General features: G+C 42.8%; 1 protein-coding gene across 2 annotated transcripts in view; it reads right to left on the bottom strand.

The window, feature by feature from the left end:
- Positions 1-15,551, bottom strand: part of VPS8 (VPS8 subunit of CORVET complex) — a 122,720-nt gene that overhangs the window by 43,103 nt on the left and 64,066 nt on the right. For both annotated transcript variants that reach the window (XM_066620293.1, XM_066620292.1), the window contains exons 35-37: positions 12,950-12,996; positions 3,349-3,490; positions 2,303-2,392 (exon numbers count right to left, since the gene is read on the bottom strand). In XM_066620293.1, the coding sequence (XP_066476390.1) occupies positions 2,303-2,392; positions 3,349-3,490; positions 12,950-12,996 (279 nt within the window). The remainder of the gene's footprint in view (positions 1-2,302; positions 2,393-3,348; positions 3,491-12,949; positions 12,997-15,551) is intronic.

Genomic DNA, 15,551 nt, shown 5'->3' with positions numbered 1-15,551 from the left:
ACCAACCTCTCTATACTGACCACCTCCGTAAGTTGTATCTTGACCACTTCGACCATTGCACAGAGTATTAATTTACCCTCCGTAAGTTGCCCACTGAACGCGATACTGTGGGCCTATTTTGTCTGGTTTGTCCCATCTTGGAAAAGCAAGAAGCCACATGACAATCCCTCCCCTACCCCTATTAGGGTGTGCGCGAAAGGATTTTTATAGGTGGGCACACTGCAACATAGCCAACAGACCTGCGCCGGCTGCCAATTGTACCTGGACATGTACCAAGTTGTGAGGGACATGAGGTTGCTTGTGCATAGTGAAGCCACTGTCCTTTCACTTTGGTTCCCATAACCAGTGCATTACTTTACACTTATATTGAAACACAACTGCTATTTTGCTGCCTATTCTCCCGGTTTGGAGAGATCCTTCTGGAGCACTTCACAATCCCTTCTGGTCTTCACTACTCAGAAAAGTTTAGTGTCATCCACAAACTTGTCCACCTCCCTGACAATCCCTTCACTTATCCCTGTTTCCAGGTCATTTATGAAGATGTTGAAAAGCACCAGTCCCAGGACAGTTCCTTGAGGCACTCCACTTTCCACCTCTCTCCACTTTTTTTGTCAATTGCCCATTGATACCCACTCTCTGTTTCCGCACTGTCTAATGAACACTCGAGACAACAGATATGGGAGAAAGGGCCACTTTATTTAGCAGTTACAGCAGAAGAGGCAGCTGAGACCTGCAGCATCCGAGGCAGCAAAAGCCCCCTGTGGTGCGGAGGTGGGACCTCTGGGTGGTACCAGAACACCTCTGCCCCCCAGGGGGGCATGCACCCGACTCCAAGTCGCGCCCCGTTGTTGGGTGGCACATCTCATCCATGTCTGTCCCTTAAGGGGAAGGCAGCCGGACCGTGGGTTGCGCCACCTCGAGCCACTGAGGTGTGCCTCGCGGTCCCAGCCAGGGCCCCGTCTACGTCCTCGTGCCGCTGAGCCCCTGAGGACTGAAATTGGGTTCCGCCCTGCCTATGCTGCCTGAAGGTGCATGCCCAAAGTCCCATTCATGCCTCCTAGCCCGCACCACCTGCCTTCTTAAAGTGACCAATGGCAGCTGGAAAAGGGGGGGCAACCCTCTGGCCCATGACAGTCTGGGGTAGGCAAAAAAACTGCCTGCCCTTCGGCCAATCTTGGCAGGCAGCAAAAAATTCCTACCCGGCCCCAAATGGCAACCAGTTAAACTCAGACTGCCTCTAGGGCGGGCGGGCGGGTCTTTCCATGATGCCCACATGCAAAGGAGGAAGAGGGCTGGGTCTAGCGCCTTTTAAAAGGCCCGCCGTAGCTGCCAGCCCCCTTCCCTTCCCCATTGGGAGGAGACTCTCGTGTCCCAGGCCAGGCCAAGCAAACTCCAATCACCCCTTCAATTGGGCAATCGGGATTCCTGGTTCTCAACCAGTTCCCAATCCATGAGAGGACCTGTCCTCTTATTCCCCAACTGTGGAGTTTTCTCAACAGCTTTTAGTGAGGGACCATATCAAACACCTTATGGCATTTAGTGAATCTGAGGAGACCCAGTGGAGGCCAGGCAGCCTAAGTAAGAAAGTGTTTTACTTTTTTTTAAGCTGTTGGGGCTATGTAACACGCTACACGCTATGGGCTAGCAAGGGATAGCATTGGTCTGCCTGTCTGCTATGAAACCAAGTATTTTTTTAACTTACGAATTTTCAGGGTTTTTTTTTAAAACACTGATTGCGGGCTGTTTATTCTCTTGATATAAATATAGATATAAATAGTAAGGATCACAAGAGGATCAATTCTCATTGATATTTGCAATAAAACTTTTTAAAAATCCAATCTAAATAGTAACTTGGCCTTGCATTTGTTGTCCTGGGAGCTAAACATGATAATATTTAAATGCCTTTTTCCCCCATATGTTGACCACCTCCCTATGTTGACCAATTTCCTCCAGTCCCTTGGGTGGTCAACTTAAAGAGGTTCTACTGTAATCAAATCTGTGTCTAAAATCAACCAAACCAGGTTCATGCAGAAAACAAAAAGATTTTGTTCTCAAATTTAAAGTCTGACAGACAACATGTTCTACCATTCCTATCACACTGCAGCAATGTGTCATCCAGAGTAGAGGCAAAAATAAATGTGACAAACATATGCATGCATTTCTTTACAGCAATATTTTGATAATCCCTGCCAAAATAAATAAAAATAAATGCTCAAATACGGAATAAGGTAATCAGCTAGTCACGTTTCCTCAGTTGAGAGCAACCACAGAAATTCACAGTAAAATTCCAAGCCTACTATACCTCAAGTATAACCAAGAAGGCACTGTGAACATCCCCTTTCTTCTCAAGAAGATAAGAAGAAGCTTCATGAAGTTGGTGTTTCTGGGTGACCTAAAAAAAATCCACTTAAATCATTTTAATCAATTGGTTCCCTTATTTAAAAGAGTGAGCATCTAAGTATTTCAGGACTGATTTTGGTATACAGCTTCATAACTCTCATATGGTAAAGCTATGATTAACCTTATGCAACTAATCATTCAATATCCACCCCACATATTTATCCCTTAGGGGAGAAGCAACTGAGAGGGGGTAATATAGAGAAGAAAAATTGTCAGCATAGAAATGAATAAGCACTCCCTCTCCATCTACCCTTTCTTCTCTTCTAATTGCAACCTCTAAGCTTCTGCTTTTTGCATTAAAAACAGATAGGAGGGAATGTTACACAGAACTCCATGTAAGAGTCAGTGGGGCCCTAAGACTTTCCAATGCCTTTTCTATACAGAGCATAATACAAAGAATCCTAGTTTCACAAAGCATCCTAATTTCAGGTCTCATCTGCTGTTGCTTCCTTAATGGGGACAAATAGTAATGTGATTGCCACAATCTACTCACACTGTAGAACTCTAACTGTAAATAGAAAATAAATACCCAAAAGGAAAAAACTCTTGCCAAAACCGTTTGCAGGTTAAAAGAAGGCTGCAATCCTATACACACTTACCTAAAAGTAGTCCCCAATGAAGACCATGGGACTTGCTTCTGAGTAAACATGTACAGGATTACACTGTAAGAAGCTATTGGTAAATCAGTTTAGGTAGTGTCAACTAATTAGCACCCATGCAGTATACTGGACAACATGGATGGTATCAAGGCATGTTCAAGTTAGTTATCTTTCATACATACTTCTCAGTTTGAAACACATTCTCTAAACTATTGCAAATGTGAGCACAGTTTCAGACATAAGGGCTCATATAACTTGATGAAACTATGAGTTGACATAAGTCAAGATGGCCTGTACAGAATTGGTTCTCCCTCCAATTTCATTCCACTTCCAAACTTTTCTGCTTTACCTGAATTGTTTCTTCCAGTCTGTAGGATTCCAGAAACTGCAAAGCCTCTAAAACCTGGCCAGGATCATACTGACACAGTAACTCAATAAATAGTTCAGTTACAGAGGGAGAGAGCTGCAGCAAGTCTTGATTGATACCTTCCCTGGAACAAGAAGTGATAGACGTTAGAAGTGCCATATTTTAGGCAAAACCTAAGTACTGTACTACATGGAGGAAGAGACTTAAAAACTTCTACTGAGAGACTGGACAGAGGTGATATTAGTATTCATGGAATATGAATATGATTGGTTTGTGTTACCTATTGCAAAGTGTGAAAAATCAACCTTTTCAGCTAGCAGGTCCAAACAAGTAAGTCAATGCTAGCAGAAATTAAGGCATGCAAATACAGTTAATAATTTCTATAATGCTGGAAAACAGACTGCTGTGTGAAACAGGGCTATAGGAGGTAATTGTAATGCTGTTCTAATGTAGGTGTGTTCACATTGGTACTTACCAATGGATTAGGTTCAGAGCCTGCTATATATTTGACTACCACTGTTGTCACTTCTCCTATACAGCAATGGTGGAAGATGATGGGCAGCAAAATGGCAGATGCGTTTCAATGTCAGTAAGTGTAAAGTCATGCACATTGGGGCAAAAAAATCAAAACTTTACATATAGGCTGATGGGTTCTGAGCTGTCTGTGACAGATCAGGAGAGAGATCTTGGGGTGGTGGTGGACAGGTCGATGAAAATGTCGACCCAGTGTGTGGCGGCAGTAAAGAAGGCCAATTCTATACTTGGGATCATTAGAAAAGGTATTGAGAACAAAACGGCTAATATTATAATGCCGTTGTACAAATCAATGGTAAGGCCACACCTGGAGTATTGTGTCCAGTTCTGGTCACCACATCTCAAGGAGGACATAGTGGAAATGGAAAAAGTGCAAAAGAGAGTGACTAAGATGATTACTGGGCTGGGGCACCTTCCTTATGAGGAAAGGCTACAGCGTTTGGGCCTCTTCAGCCTAGAAAAGAGACGCTTGAGGGGGGACATGATTGAGACATACAAAATGAGGCATGGGAAGGATAAAGTGGATAGAGAGATGCTCTTTACACTCTCACGTAATACCAGAACCAGGAGACATCCACTAAAACTGAGTGTTGGGAGGGTTAGGACAGACAAAAGGAAATATTTCTTTACTCAGCTTGTGGTCAGTCTATGGAACTCCTTGCCACAGGATGTGGTGACGGCATCTGGCCTGGATGCCTTTAAAGGGGGTTTGGACACGTTTCTGGAGGAAAAATCCATTACGGGTTACAAGCCATGATGTGTATGTGCAACCTCCTGATTTTAGAAATTGGCTGTGTCAGAATGCCAGATGCAAGGGAGGGCACCAGGATACAGGTCTCTTGTTATTTGGTGTGCTCCCTGGGGTATTTGGTGGGCTACTGTGAGATACAGGAAGCTGGACTAGATGGGCCTATGGCCTGATCCAGTGGGGCTGTTCTTATGTTCTTATGATGAGAAGAGCTACTCAAGAGCTGAGTTGTAACTCCTTCTTGGGGACTACAGGTTTCCTGTTATAGGAGGTATCTAGGGTAGATTGCCTTGCTTGCTATTTCTGTACCCAAAAGTATTTCCTGGTAGCATCCAATTTGCCCTACACTAGCCAAAGTATACCACTCTCATCAGTTTATAAAATGTGAAGGTCCACTGTTTGCTGAAAGCAGAGCTGGATTTTTCTGCACTGAACTTTTAAATGGTTTTTACAGATTTTTAATCTTAAAAAAAATACCATAAAATTTACCCCCTAGGCCAAAAGGTGCTACAATGAAATAGTGTTACAGGAGGTGTTACTGAATTTAAAAGTAGACACAACACACAAACATAAGGAAATAGAAATATGACCAATTATTTCAGTATATATGGAAAACCTTACTCAGTATCTTCACTTACAAACTGGGGAAAGTCACATAAAGCAGGGTTGCAATTTATTGTTACCAGAAGAAAATTACCTAAGGAAATATTTGGCATATTATTTCTGAGGGTATGAACAGAAGGATCACTTTTGCCAAGGAAGATTAGTGTGTTGGATAACAATCACTACTCTTTGAGATGAACTTGAAAGTTAATAGAAGGTGCACCCACAAGCCAAATATTTGCCTTCTAATCACTGTACCTCTTGTCTCCCACTCCAGATGAAGATTTCATTAAACCTAGGTTCTGTTAGAAAGAAAGTGGTCTATTGTTTCAGCTATGGAGGATTCCGTGACAGCAATGGGACTAGATTCCTTTCTGTGGTGTAACTACACTGAAGGGAATTGAATTACAGTGGGGATTAGTCTGGCACATTTAATTTAGCTAGAGATTTATTCTAAAGTAGTACAAGTTCAGGGGATGGGGGAAGGGGAGGGAAATGTTGTTACAGAATTGCCTTGGGAAATAAGCATAACCAAGAACACTTTTGTCCATGAACAACTGCACCACTAATGCATATTATTACAGCTCACTACATTTGAAACCTCACTACGTTTCAAAGATAATCTTCTCTGAAGCCAGCATTTCTATCACAAACACACACATAACTGAGAGCTGGAGCACATGTTGCTTGCATCACACAGAGACTACTGGAAATTGCTTACACCTGATGACTTCTATTGGCTATATGTCATTCTAACATCTCACGCAGTTAGATTTCATGCCAACATCAGCCCCCTCTCAGAAGTGGTAGGGTTGAAATGGAATTTCTCCATAGTTGGAACCAGACCAAACCTGCAGCCAGTACTACATGTTACTTCCTTAGTGGAGGCAAGACACAGCATGAAAATCATTTCCAGAACTCCACAGAATGCAAGGAACACATATCTGGGTTTCATTTCTTAAACTGATGAAGTTTCTGTAGCTATTCATATCTTAACAATGAGCACAAATAGCATTCCAAAGTGTTATTTTTTAATCTAACAGACTAGACTTTGATCTACTAAAGAACTACAAATTACAGATTTCTGGGAAGGCAACAGGTGATGTGCTCTCTCCTCAGCCAGCAGCAAGATCAAAAGAGAAAACAATATCCTCCCCTAACATGCTTATCCTTCATTACAACATCTGACCCCTCCACAAATCCACCACCTTCTGCCTCCATTGGTAATTCACCTGACTTGCTGCAGCTTCACAATCTATAAAGGTAAAATGAAATGGGTGCCAATTTTCAAAGTATAAAGAAGAACTTTATAAATTACAAGTGGCAATCTGATTAATATGAATGCCCAATTAAAGCTACTCAAACAATTAAGAACTTGTAATTTTTAAGAAATGCTTTGACATGGTCAGAGTTCTCAGACTGTAAACCATTTTTTTCTGCTAGGATCACTGCAAAAGTGACAAAAGTGAAGAATATAATTCTTGAAAGAATTATATCCTGTTAGAATTGCCAGACCAAAGCGTACAATCAATGCTATTATAGCTCTTGAAGTTGAAAGAAGTAGACAAGACATAAGATTTTTTTTTTAAAAGAAATTACTTTGCTAGATGCCATAGTACTAAAGGAGCTACGACAGTTTATACAGCTAAGTGGGACACAGAAAGGTTCAATCCCACTTTAGTGGGAGAAAAAGCTAAATGTAACCAGGAAAAGCTAAATGTAAGTTTCTCATCTTTGCTCTTTAATGCTCTGTACTTGACCAACCGCAAACATTTTTCCACAAACATTTTAATGCTCTGTACTTGACCAACCGCAAAACATTTTTCTAATTCCAAGACAAAAATAAATTTTTTCCAAAATCCAAATCTATTTAAAACCTGCCTCTTTGAAATGAGGTACCACGGTCTAGTGAACAGAGGCCCAAGAGAGGACAACAGCACTAACACAATCATAAGCTACCTAATGGAACATCATTTCATACAACAAATCTGTTTCTTTGATGAGAATATAAGGTCTAATTCTTCCCAATACCCGAACCAAGGCAATCAAAAAGTTGTCACAGCCTAGGATCTTAAGACAACAAAACAGTGTCACTAGATTCTTATATAAAATTGGAAGGATGAAGCAAACAGAAAGCAGCTACGACTTTGTAACCGAAAAGTGTAGGTGGCTGGAGAGAAGATACAGTCAGGGTCACCAATCTAGACAGCAACACCTATAGATCTACAAATTTATATTCACAGCCAGGCCTTAAATTTCAAAAGACACTTGCCAGGCAAATTTCAGTCTTCAGCATCAGACTACATATTATTTGAAGCTCATGATTAGTTTTTGCATATGGGTTTTTTACTCTGTTCTTTCATGACATATAGGAGCTGTAGGGGTCCAGATCCAGATAGGTGTTATGTATGTGAGTATTATCACCTGTGGGAAAAGCAACAGGTTATATGTGATTGGCTGTCCAATCAAGAGGGATGTAGGCTTGTTGGAGTTGTATATATATCTGGGGTATTTGTGTATGTGGGTGTGTGTGATTTTAACTCATTGGAGTAGGAATAAACTATGATGGAACTTTTAATCAAGTCTACTGATGCGTGAGACCCACTATATAACACTGGCGACGAAGGTGGGATACAGTCTGAGCAACTGGAATTATTACGAGAGATAACGATGGCCGTTCAAGGACAGATGGAGGTATTTGACCCTGCATTCCCTGAACTGTGGGACAATTATGCAGAACGTTTGGAATTTTTTTTAGAAGCAAGAGGAATTACTGAGGCTGCTTTGAAAAGGGCAACTCTGCTAAGTGTTTGTGGGGCTGCCACATTTGAAATTGCCCAAAGTTTGGTGGCACCAAATGAATTAAGGACTACTTCCTATAGAGACATTATGACTCTTTTAAAAAGTCATTTTTCACCTCTACCGTCTCGAATTGCACGGCGTCATGCCTTCTACAAAAGAAATCAGGCAGCTGGGGAGCCCATCCCTGTGTTCGTAGCTGCTCTTCGTCAGTTGGCACGGAGGTGTGAGTTCCATAATTTGGAGGAGTCACTCCTTGATAAATTTTGTTGTGGGGTAAGAGATATAAAACTACAGCAGAAGTTATTTGCAAAGGAGGAATTGACCTTCCAAGGAGCTCTCAAAGAAGCTTTGTCCTTCGAAAAAGCTGAGGGCATTACAGAACAATTACGTCCCTCCCTTAAGCCAGCTGTAAATCATTGTGAGGAGGCTGTTTCTGAAGGTGCCGATAGGGGAGAGGTGTTACAAATTCATCGAGAAGGACTGAGACGGAGTAACCATCATAGAGTACCAGCTTCCCGACTAAGGGGCCGGCAAGATTCTGAGACGCCTAGTCAGGGGTTTTGTGCAAGCTGTGGGGAAGCACATGAACGTCAGAACTGTCGTTATAGGAATTTTAAATGTAAAAATTGTTTAAAGTGGGGACATTTAGCGCGAGTTTGCCGCAGTAAGCCAGCAGGGGGAATTCCCCTGGTAGTAGGGGGCAGTAGTAGAGAAATCCATCAAGGGTCCATCCTTCAGGAGGAGCTTTATACTACTTCCATTTATCCTGTGCAGAGTATTAAGTTGATCACTAGAGAAAAATACATGTGATGGTGGAGATTCAAGGGTCCCCGTGTAAAATGGAGGTAGATTCAGGGTCTGCACTTTCCATCATCTCTATGGATACCCTTAAGCGCCTTTGCCCCCAAAATGGTCCCCGGTTGGAATCTGCAGGGTTATTGCTTACTGATTTTCAAGGAAATCATGTCCCTGTTCGGGGTGTGGGCAAATTTAGAGTCCGTTATAAAGAATTTGATGGGCTTTTGGATTTGGTTGTTGTGGAAGGACGCCGTACTAGCCTGCTGGGATTGGCCTGGTTTGGCCCATTGGGTATTCAGGTAACTGGGGTTCAGAGTATGGGCCAACAGGATCTAGAGGCAGTTTGTAAAGAGTTTGCCCAGGTCTTTGAGGAAACTCTTGGTTGTTATACAGGTCCCCCAGTGTCTTTACAGTTAAACCCAGCTATGTTGCCCATACGTATGAAGGCACGGCGAGTTCCATTCGCACTAAAGTCCAAGATAGAGGAAGAACTAGACCGTCTGGTTGAGCAGGGAGTTTTGGAACCCGTGTCTCATGCACGATGGGAGACACCTGTTGTCACCCCCCTTAAACCAAATGGGGATGTAAGGATTTGTGCAGATTACAAATGTACTATTAATAAGGCTCTGCAGCAGCATGCATATCCAGTCCCAGTTGTTAGCCATCTCTTGACCTCTCTTGCAGGTTCTAAGGTTTTTGGGAAATTGGATTTAGCTCAAGCTTATCAGCAGTTGCCTGTTGATGAGGATACGGCAGAAGCCCAGACCATTGTGACGCACCGGGGTGCATTTAAAGTTAAGCGCCTTCAATTTGGGGTTTCTGTGGCACTAGGAATTTTCCAAAATTTCATGGATACACTTCTGAAGGGAATACCTGGGGTTATTCCTTTTTTTGATGATGTACTGATAGCAGCGTCATCAGATAGTGAATTTATTGGTCGTCTGCGGGAAGTTCTCCGTCGTTTTCATTCAGTGGGATTAAGGGTTAAAAGAGAGAAGTGTATTTTGGGGACATCAAAGGTGGAGTTTTTGGGGTACCTTATTGATGCAAATGGGGTACACCCTGCTCCCGAGAAGGTGCGGGCTATTGTGAATGCTCCACCTCCTACATCTAAGCAGGAACTACAGGCTTTTTTAGGACTTTTAAATTTTTACCATTCTTTTCTGCCTCATAAGGCGGCAGTGGCAGAGCCACTCCATCGCCTTTTGAATAGAGGGGCTCCATGGGTTTGGGGTCAATGTCAGGAGGTTGCCTTTCAAGAAGTGAAGAGACTACTTACTTCTAATTCCTTATTGGCTCATTTTGATGAGTCACTGCCTGTGGTTTTGGCATGTGATGCTTCCCCTTATGGTATTGGTGCAGTTCTTAGTCATAAACTGCAGGATGGCCGAGAGGCGCCTGTAGCTTATTATTCACGGACCTTATCCCCAACTAAGCGAAATTATGCTCAAATAGATAAAGAAGACTTAGCAATAGTGGCAGGGGTTAAAAAATTCCATGATTATTTGTATGGTCGTTGTTTTTCCATTATAACAGATCATAAGCCCCTGTTGGGCCTTTTTGCCCCTGATAAGCAAACACCACAGATTTTGTCCCCTCGCATATTGCGGTGGTCTATTTTTTTGTCAGCTTATCAGTATTCTTTGTATTATCGACCAGGGAAGGCTATTGGACATGCAGATGCTCTTAGTCGTCTGCCATTGCCTGTTTCCGGACCAGATCCAGCTCCAGCATATGGTATTATGCTTCTAGAATCGCTCCCAGAACCACCATTACATGCTTCTGTTGTAGCTTCGTTTTCTGCTAAAGATCGTATTCTTTCCCGTGTTCTTAACTGGGTTTGGAGGGGGTGGCCAGGAGGCCATATAGATGCAGAGTTTAAAGCATATGTTACTCGCTAGACTGAGCTTTCAGCCCATAAGGGTTGTCTTCTTTGGGGTAGTCGAGTGGTTATCCCTCCAGAAATCAAGTTCTGGAGGCTTTACATGAAAATCACCCGGGTATTGTGCGAATGAAGGCATTGGCACAATTGGAGTGGTTATCCCTCCAGAAACCAAGTTCTGGAGGCTTTACATGAAAATCACCCGGGTATTGTGCGAATGAAGGCATTGGCAAGGAGTTATGTTTGGTGGCCAGGAATAGATGCTGCCATAGAAGAATGGGTAAATTGTTGTAGAACATGCCAGGAGTCCCGGCCAGAAGCCCTGAGAGCACCAGTGCAGCAGTGGGAGACCACTCACACTCCTTGGTCCCAGGTACATATAGATTTTGCAGGGCCATTTCAAGGCCAGAATTTCTTTTTATTAGTTGATTCATATACTAAGTGGCTGGAAGTTATACCAGTCACAGTTATGACTTCTCGGGCAGTTGTTAGGGCCCTTCGTAGGATTTTTGCTACCCATGGACTACCAGACACTATTGTATCAGATAATGCTACACAGTTCATGTCTGCAGAATTTAAAGAGTTTATAGGCAGGTATTTGATTCGCCATGTGACATCAGCCCCTTTCCATCCATCCACGAATGGTCAGGTAGAGAGGATGGTGAGGACTACTAAGGAATCTCTGTCTTGTATTATCCAGGGTGATTGGGATCATCGGCTGGCAGCATTTCTTTTTAGCCAGCGAGTGACCCCTTGTACTACTACAGGTCGTAGTCCAGCTGAACTTTTAATGGGATGGCGTTTGACAACCCGTTTGGACAGATTGCATCCTGATAAAACGACTGATAAGCTGCCAACTGCGGTGACACAAGAGCCAGTACGCAGCTTCAGTCCTGATGATTCAGTTTATATCAGGAATTATGCAAATGGCCCGGCATGGATTCCAGCGACTGTTTCTCGTGCTACGGGTCCAGTTTCATACGAGGTGGCCATCCCAGATGGGAGGATTTATCGTCGTCATCTGGATCAGATGCGTCGTCGAGTGTCTGATTCAGCGCCAGTGACATTGTCCCCTGTCCCCAGGGATCAACAACAAGATGTGCCCAGTGCAGGTGCCAGTCAAGATGTTACATCTCAGGAATTGGAGCCTTCTCCAGTTCCACCTGGACCCATTGATGTTAGGGCACCTTTTGAGAGTCCTCCTACAGTGACATTATCGGCTCCAGAGAATACTCAAGAGCTGACAAGGGAGACTGAGGCTTCAGTCCCAGTGTTGTGTCGCTCTGTACGAGAGCGTACATGACCTAGATATTTGGAGGACTATGTGTGTTGATTCTAAACAATCCTTAGGGGGAAGGGGTGTTATGTATGTGAGTATTATCACCTGTGGGAAAAGCAACAGGTTATATGTGATTGGCTGTCCAATCAAGAGGGATGTAGGCTTGTTGGAGTTGTATATATATCTGGGGTATTTGTGTATGTGGGTGTGTGTGATTTTAACTCATTGGAGTAGGAATAAACTATGATGGAACTTTTAATCAAGTCTACTGATGCGTGAGACCCACTATATAACATAGGTATAGGGCAGAGGTTCCCAAACTCTCCAGGAGAAGTTTGGAAAGGGGGAAGGCACCAGGACTCCTTCAATCATGCTGGCGCCAGGAAAAAAAGGCTTTTTAAAGACTTATCAGGGTTTCTCTAGTCCTCCGGAGGGCGTGGTGAGCCCACGGACCCCTCTGCAGGCCTCCCTGCACCTCAGAAATGCTGTGGATTGTGATTGCAGTCGGCCGGAAACCAGAAGTGGGTTGCGATAGTGATCTGCAGCATTTCTGAGGAGTAGGGAGGCACGAACAGCACTAACATTGGCACTAACAGCAGCATATCACAATCATTCCTTTGACCAGCTCTTTTCACTTCTATATTCTCAAAGCAAGTCTGATAACCACAAGAAGGGTGTTATGTGGACAAATGACACCTACATAGCCAACACTGCTTGGAAGACAGATAAGGGATGGGGGAAGAGAAAGAGGATATTGCACCTTGACAAGGAAACAGCATTGCCTGTCTCCTCATGGCTTAAGACTTCCCTGACCACAGCCTTCTCTGCCTCTGTTATAGCCTCCTCAAACTTCAGGTGCAAATTCTTCTGTTTGTTAAACTTTTGAAATGAAAATTTTTTTAAGAAATAAAATTAGGCAAGAAATCTGTTTACATACCGTGGGTCAAGTAGGCTCTTCAAAAACTGGAAAAGCAAAAACTGATCCTGATAGAAAAAGAAAAAATGAATACAGTTTTACAAGAAGAGCATAATTAAAAAAAAAAAAAAAGTGTGAAAAGAATAAGCATTCACCCTTGAACAAAGGTATTAAATCTCTTAGCATTACAAGCCTGGAACACTAGGGCTACTATACAAATGAAAAAAATGAATAAGAAGTTCTATGATAAATGTGACCCCAAGAGGGGAAAAAATACCTAGTAGTCTCCCATTCCTGAGCAATTCTAAACCAAATTTGTTAGTTTTCTGGATTCAAGCAATTATTACTACAAGCACAAGCCAAACAACCCAAAACCCTCATGCTATTTTACATTTAGAGATTAGGAGCTTCCTAGATGCATCTCTTAAAACATCAAAGTTCAAACTAAAATTGGTGATGGAATATCAGTGTTGGGACTGTGCTTATTGTGGAATGGCTATGGAGCAACAAAGATTCTGCTTGCTAGTCCCCAAATCCTTTGAAGGTTGTCTGTGAAGGCAAATTGGAGACTTCTTCCCTATCCTGATAAGCACCTACAATATGTCCTATCAGAGTACAATAGTATGGATTGCAACACTGCCTGATGGCATCTTTGAAATCAATTTTAGTGGGAAATGAGATAATTACATGACCTGGTCACTGAAAAGGGAAGTCTTGAAGCCCTGAATGTTTGTTGATGTTTGTGAATGGAACACTGAGATTGATGTTGTGACATTTACAAAATGTGTAGTATGCATCTGATACTTGTGAAAACAGTCCTCCAGATAGGGACTGCAAGAACTCTGCATGATGCTTAGCCCAGAAACAACTCTCCCCTCCATTTTATATACCATCCTTCCAAGTAGTTCAGGTCAAGGTATATGGCTCCTCCCCCTCCTTTTAGCCTCACAACAACCATGTCTGATCCAAGGTCACACAGTAAGCTTCACAGCTGAATGGAAATTTGAACCAGGGCATTCCTAGTCCTACACTGCAATTAATGATGCATAGATTCATAGGAACCAAATTAGATAAGAGTTCATGCTATTTGTTCAAATCTACCATTATAAAATACAAAATATGGACTGGGGTCTGACTCTTAACAACAAAAAGTACATATGAGTGACTGAGGTGAATCAAGTCCTCCCCATACTTTACCACCCTTCATTCTGGTCAGCCCAATCTGAAATGAATCAGGCTAGAAGAAAAGCTCTTGAATTGATGGTGCAGTGGCATGGCAATGCAAGAAGCAGTATAGAGTCTCATGTCCCCTTTTTTATAAAAACTAGATCACCCACCCACAGGTCTATATGTGAACAAATTTGGGTTATCCAATCACATGAAGCTTGGCTCTTAATTAGTAGAGTTTTGAAAGAAAAACCATCTCCTGAAAAGCATTAGCTCCCCACTACACTTTTTAACTTGAGATTACACAACATAAAATTAAGGCTTAATTGCATGCAGAGTTATGTTGAAGTACATCCATTGAGACCTGCTTTTAAGTACAAATGCACAGAGTGGGCTGCAAGAGAGCTCCCTGACACAAAAAATAGGCTGAAAAACAGACATGCTGCAAACCAGGTTTTGATATCTAAAACAGGAGAACCACATTACTACATATCTATGTCAGCTGTGTTTTGAGCACCTTATAGAATGCAAACATGATATTGCTCCTGCTAGAAAGTTTACAATCTGCAGTAGATGGACAAAACTACTTAGGGGGATCCTTTTTCCCCTCTTGCACAGCACCAGAGCTAGAGGACATCAACTAAAATTAAGTGTTGGAAGAGTTAAGACAGACAAAACATTTCTTTAGCAAGCATGTAATTAGTTCATGGAACCCTTTGCCACAGGATGTGAGGATGGCATCCAGCCTGGATGCCTTTAAAGGGGATTGGAGAAATTTCTGGAGGAAAAGTTCATCACAGATTAGAATGCCAGATGCAGGGGAGGGTACTGGGAGGCAGGTTGTGTCTGTTGTGCTCTCTGGGGCATTTGGTGGGCTGCTGTGAGATACAGGAAGCTGGACTAGTTGGGCCTATGGGGCTATCCAGTGGGGCTGTTCTTATGTTCTTACAGGTTAGAAGCTGTAATGGGTATGTGCAACCTCCTGATTTTAGAAGTAGGCTACCTTAGAATACCAGATGAGAGGGAGTGCACCAGGATGCATGTCCCCTGTTGTCTTGTGTGCTCCCTGGGGCATCTGGTGAGCTACTGTGAGATACAGGAAACTGGATTAGATGGGCTTTTGGCCTAATCCAGCTGGGCTTTTCTTATGTAAAACTGGGTTACAAGAGAGGCAAAGATTGACATACACATAGAACAGAAGGCAGCAGAGAAGCACAAAACAAAAATGACTTGAGTGGTTCAGTGGTTGCTAAGAAAGCAGCTCATAAAGAGGTGTTTGAAGAAGGGGCAGCTGTTTTCGGCATACAGAGCATGATGAAAGCAGCCAAGCACCAGGAGGAGGAGGAGGAGACAAAGCAGACCAACAATAGATGACCATGCACCAAATGGAGTGATGGAGATTTAAGGAAAGGTATGAGAGAGAAAATGTAAGCAGCAAAGACTGGCACACAAAGCA

This window comes from Tiliqua scincoides, chromosome 3 (genome assembly GCF_035046505.1).
Source record: "Tiliqua scincoides isolate rTilSci1 chromosome 3, rTilSci1.hap2, whole genome shotgun sequence".
Classification (NCBI taxonomy): Eukaryota; Metazoa; Chordata; class Lepidosauria; order Squamata; family Scincidae; genus Tiliqua; species Tiliqua scincoides.
The sequence above is the reverse complement of the archived record's forward strand: the minus strand, read 5'-3'. Positions and strand labels throughout refer to the sequence as shown.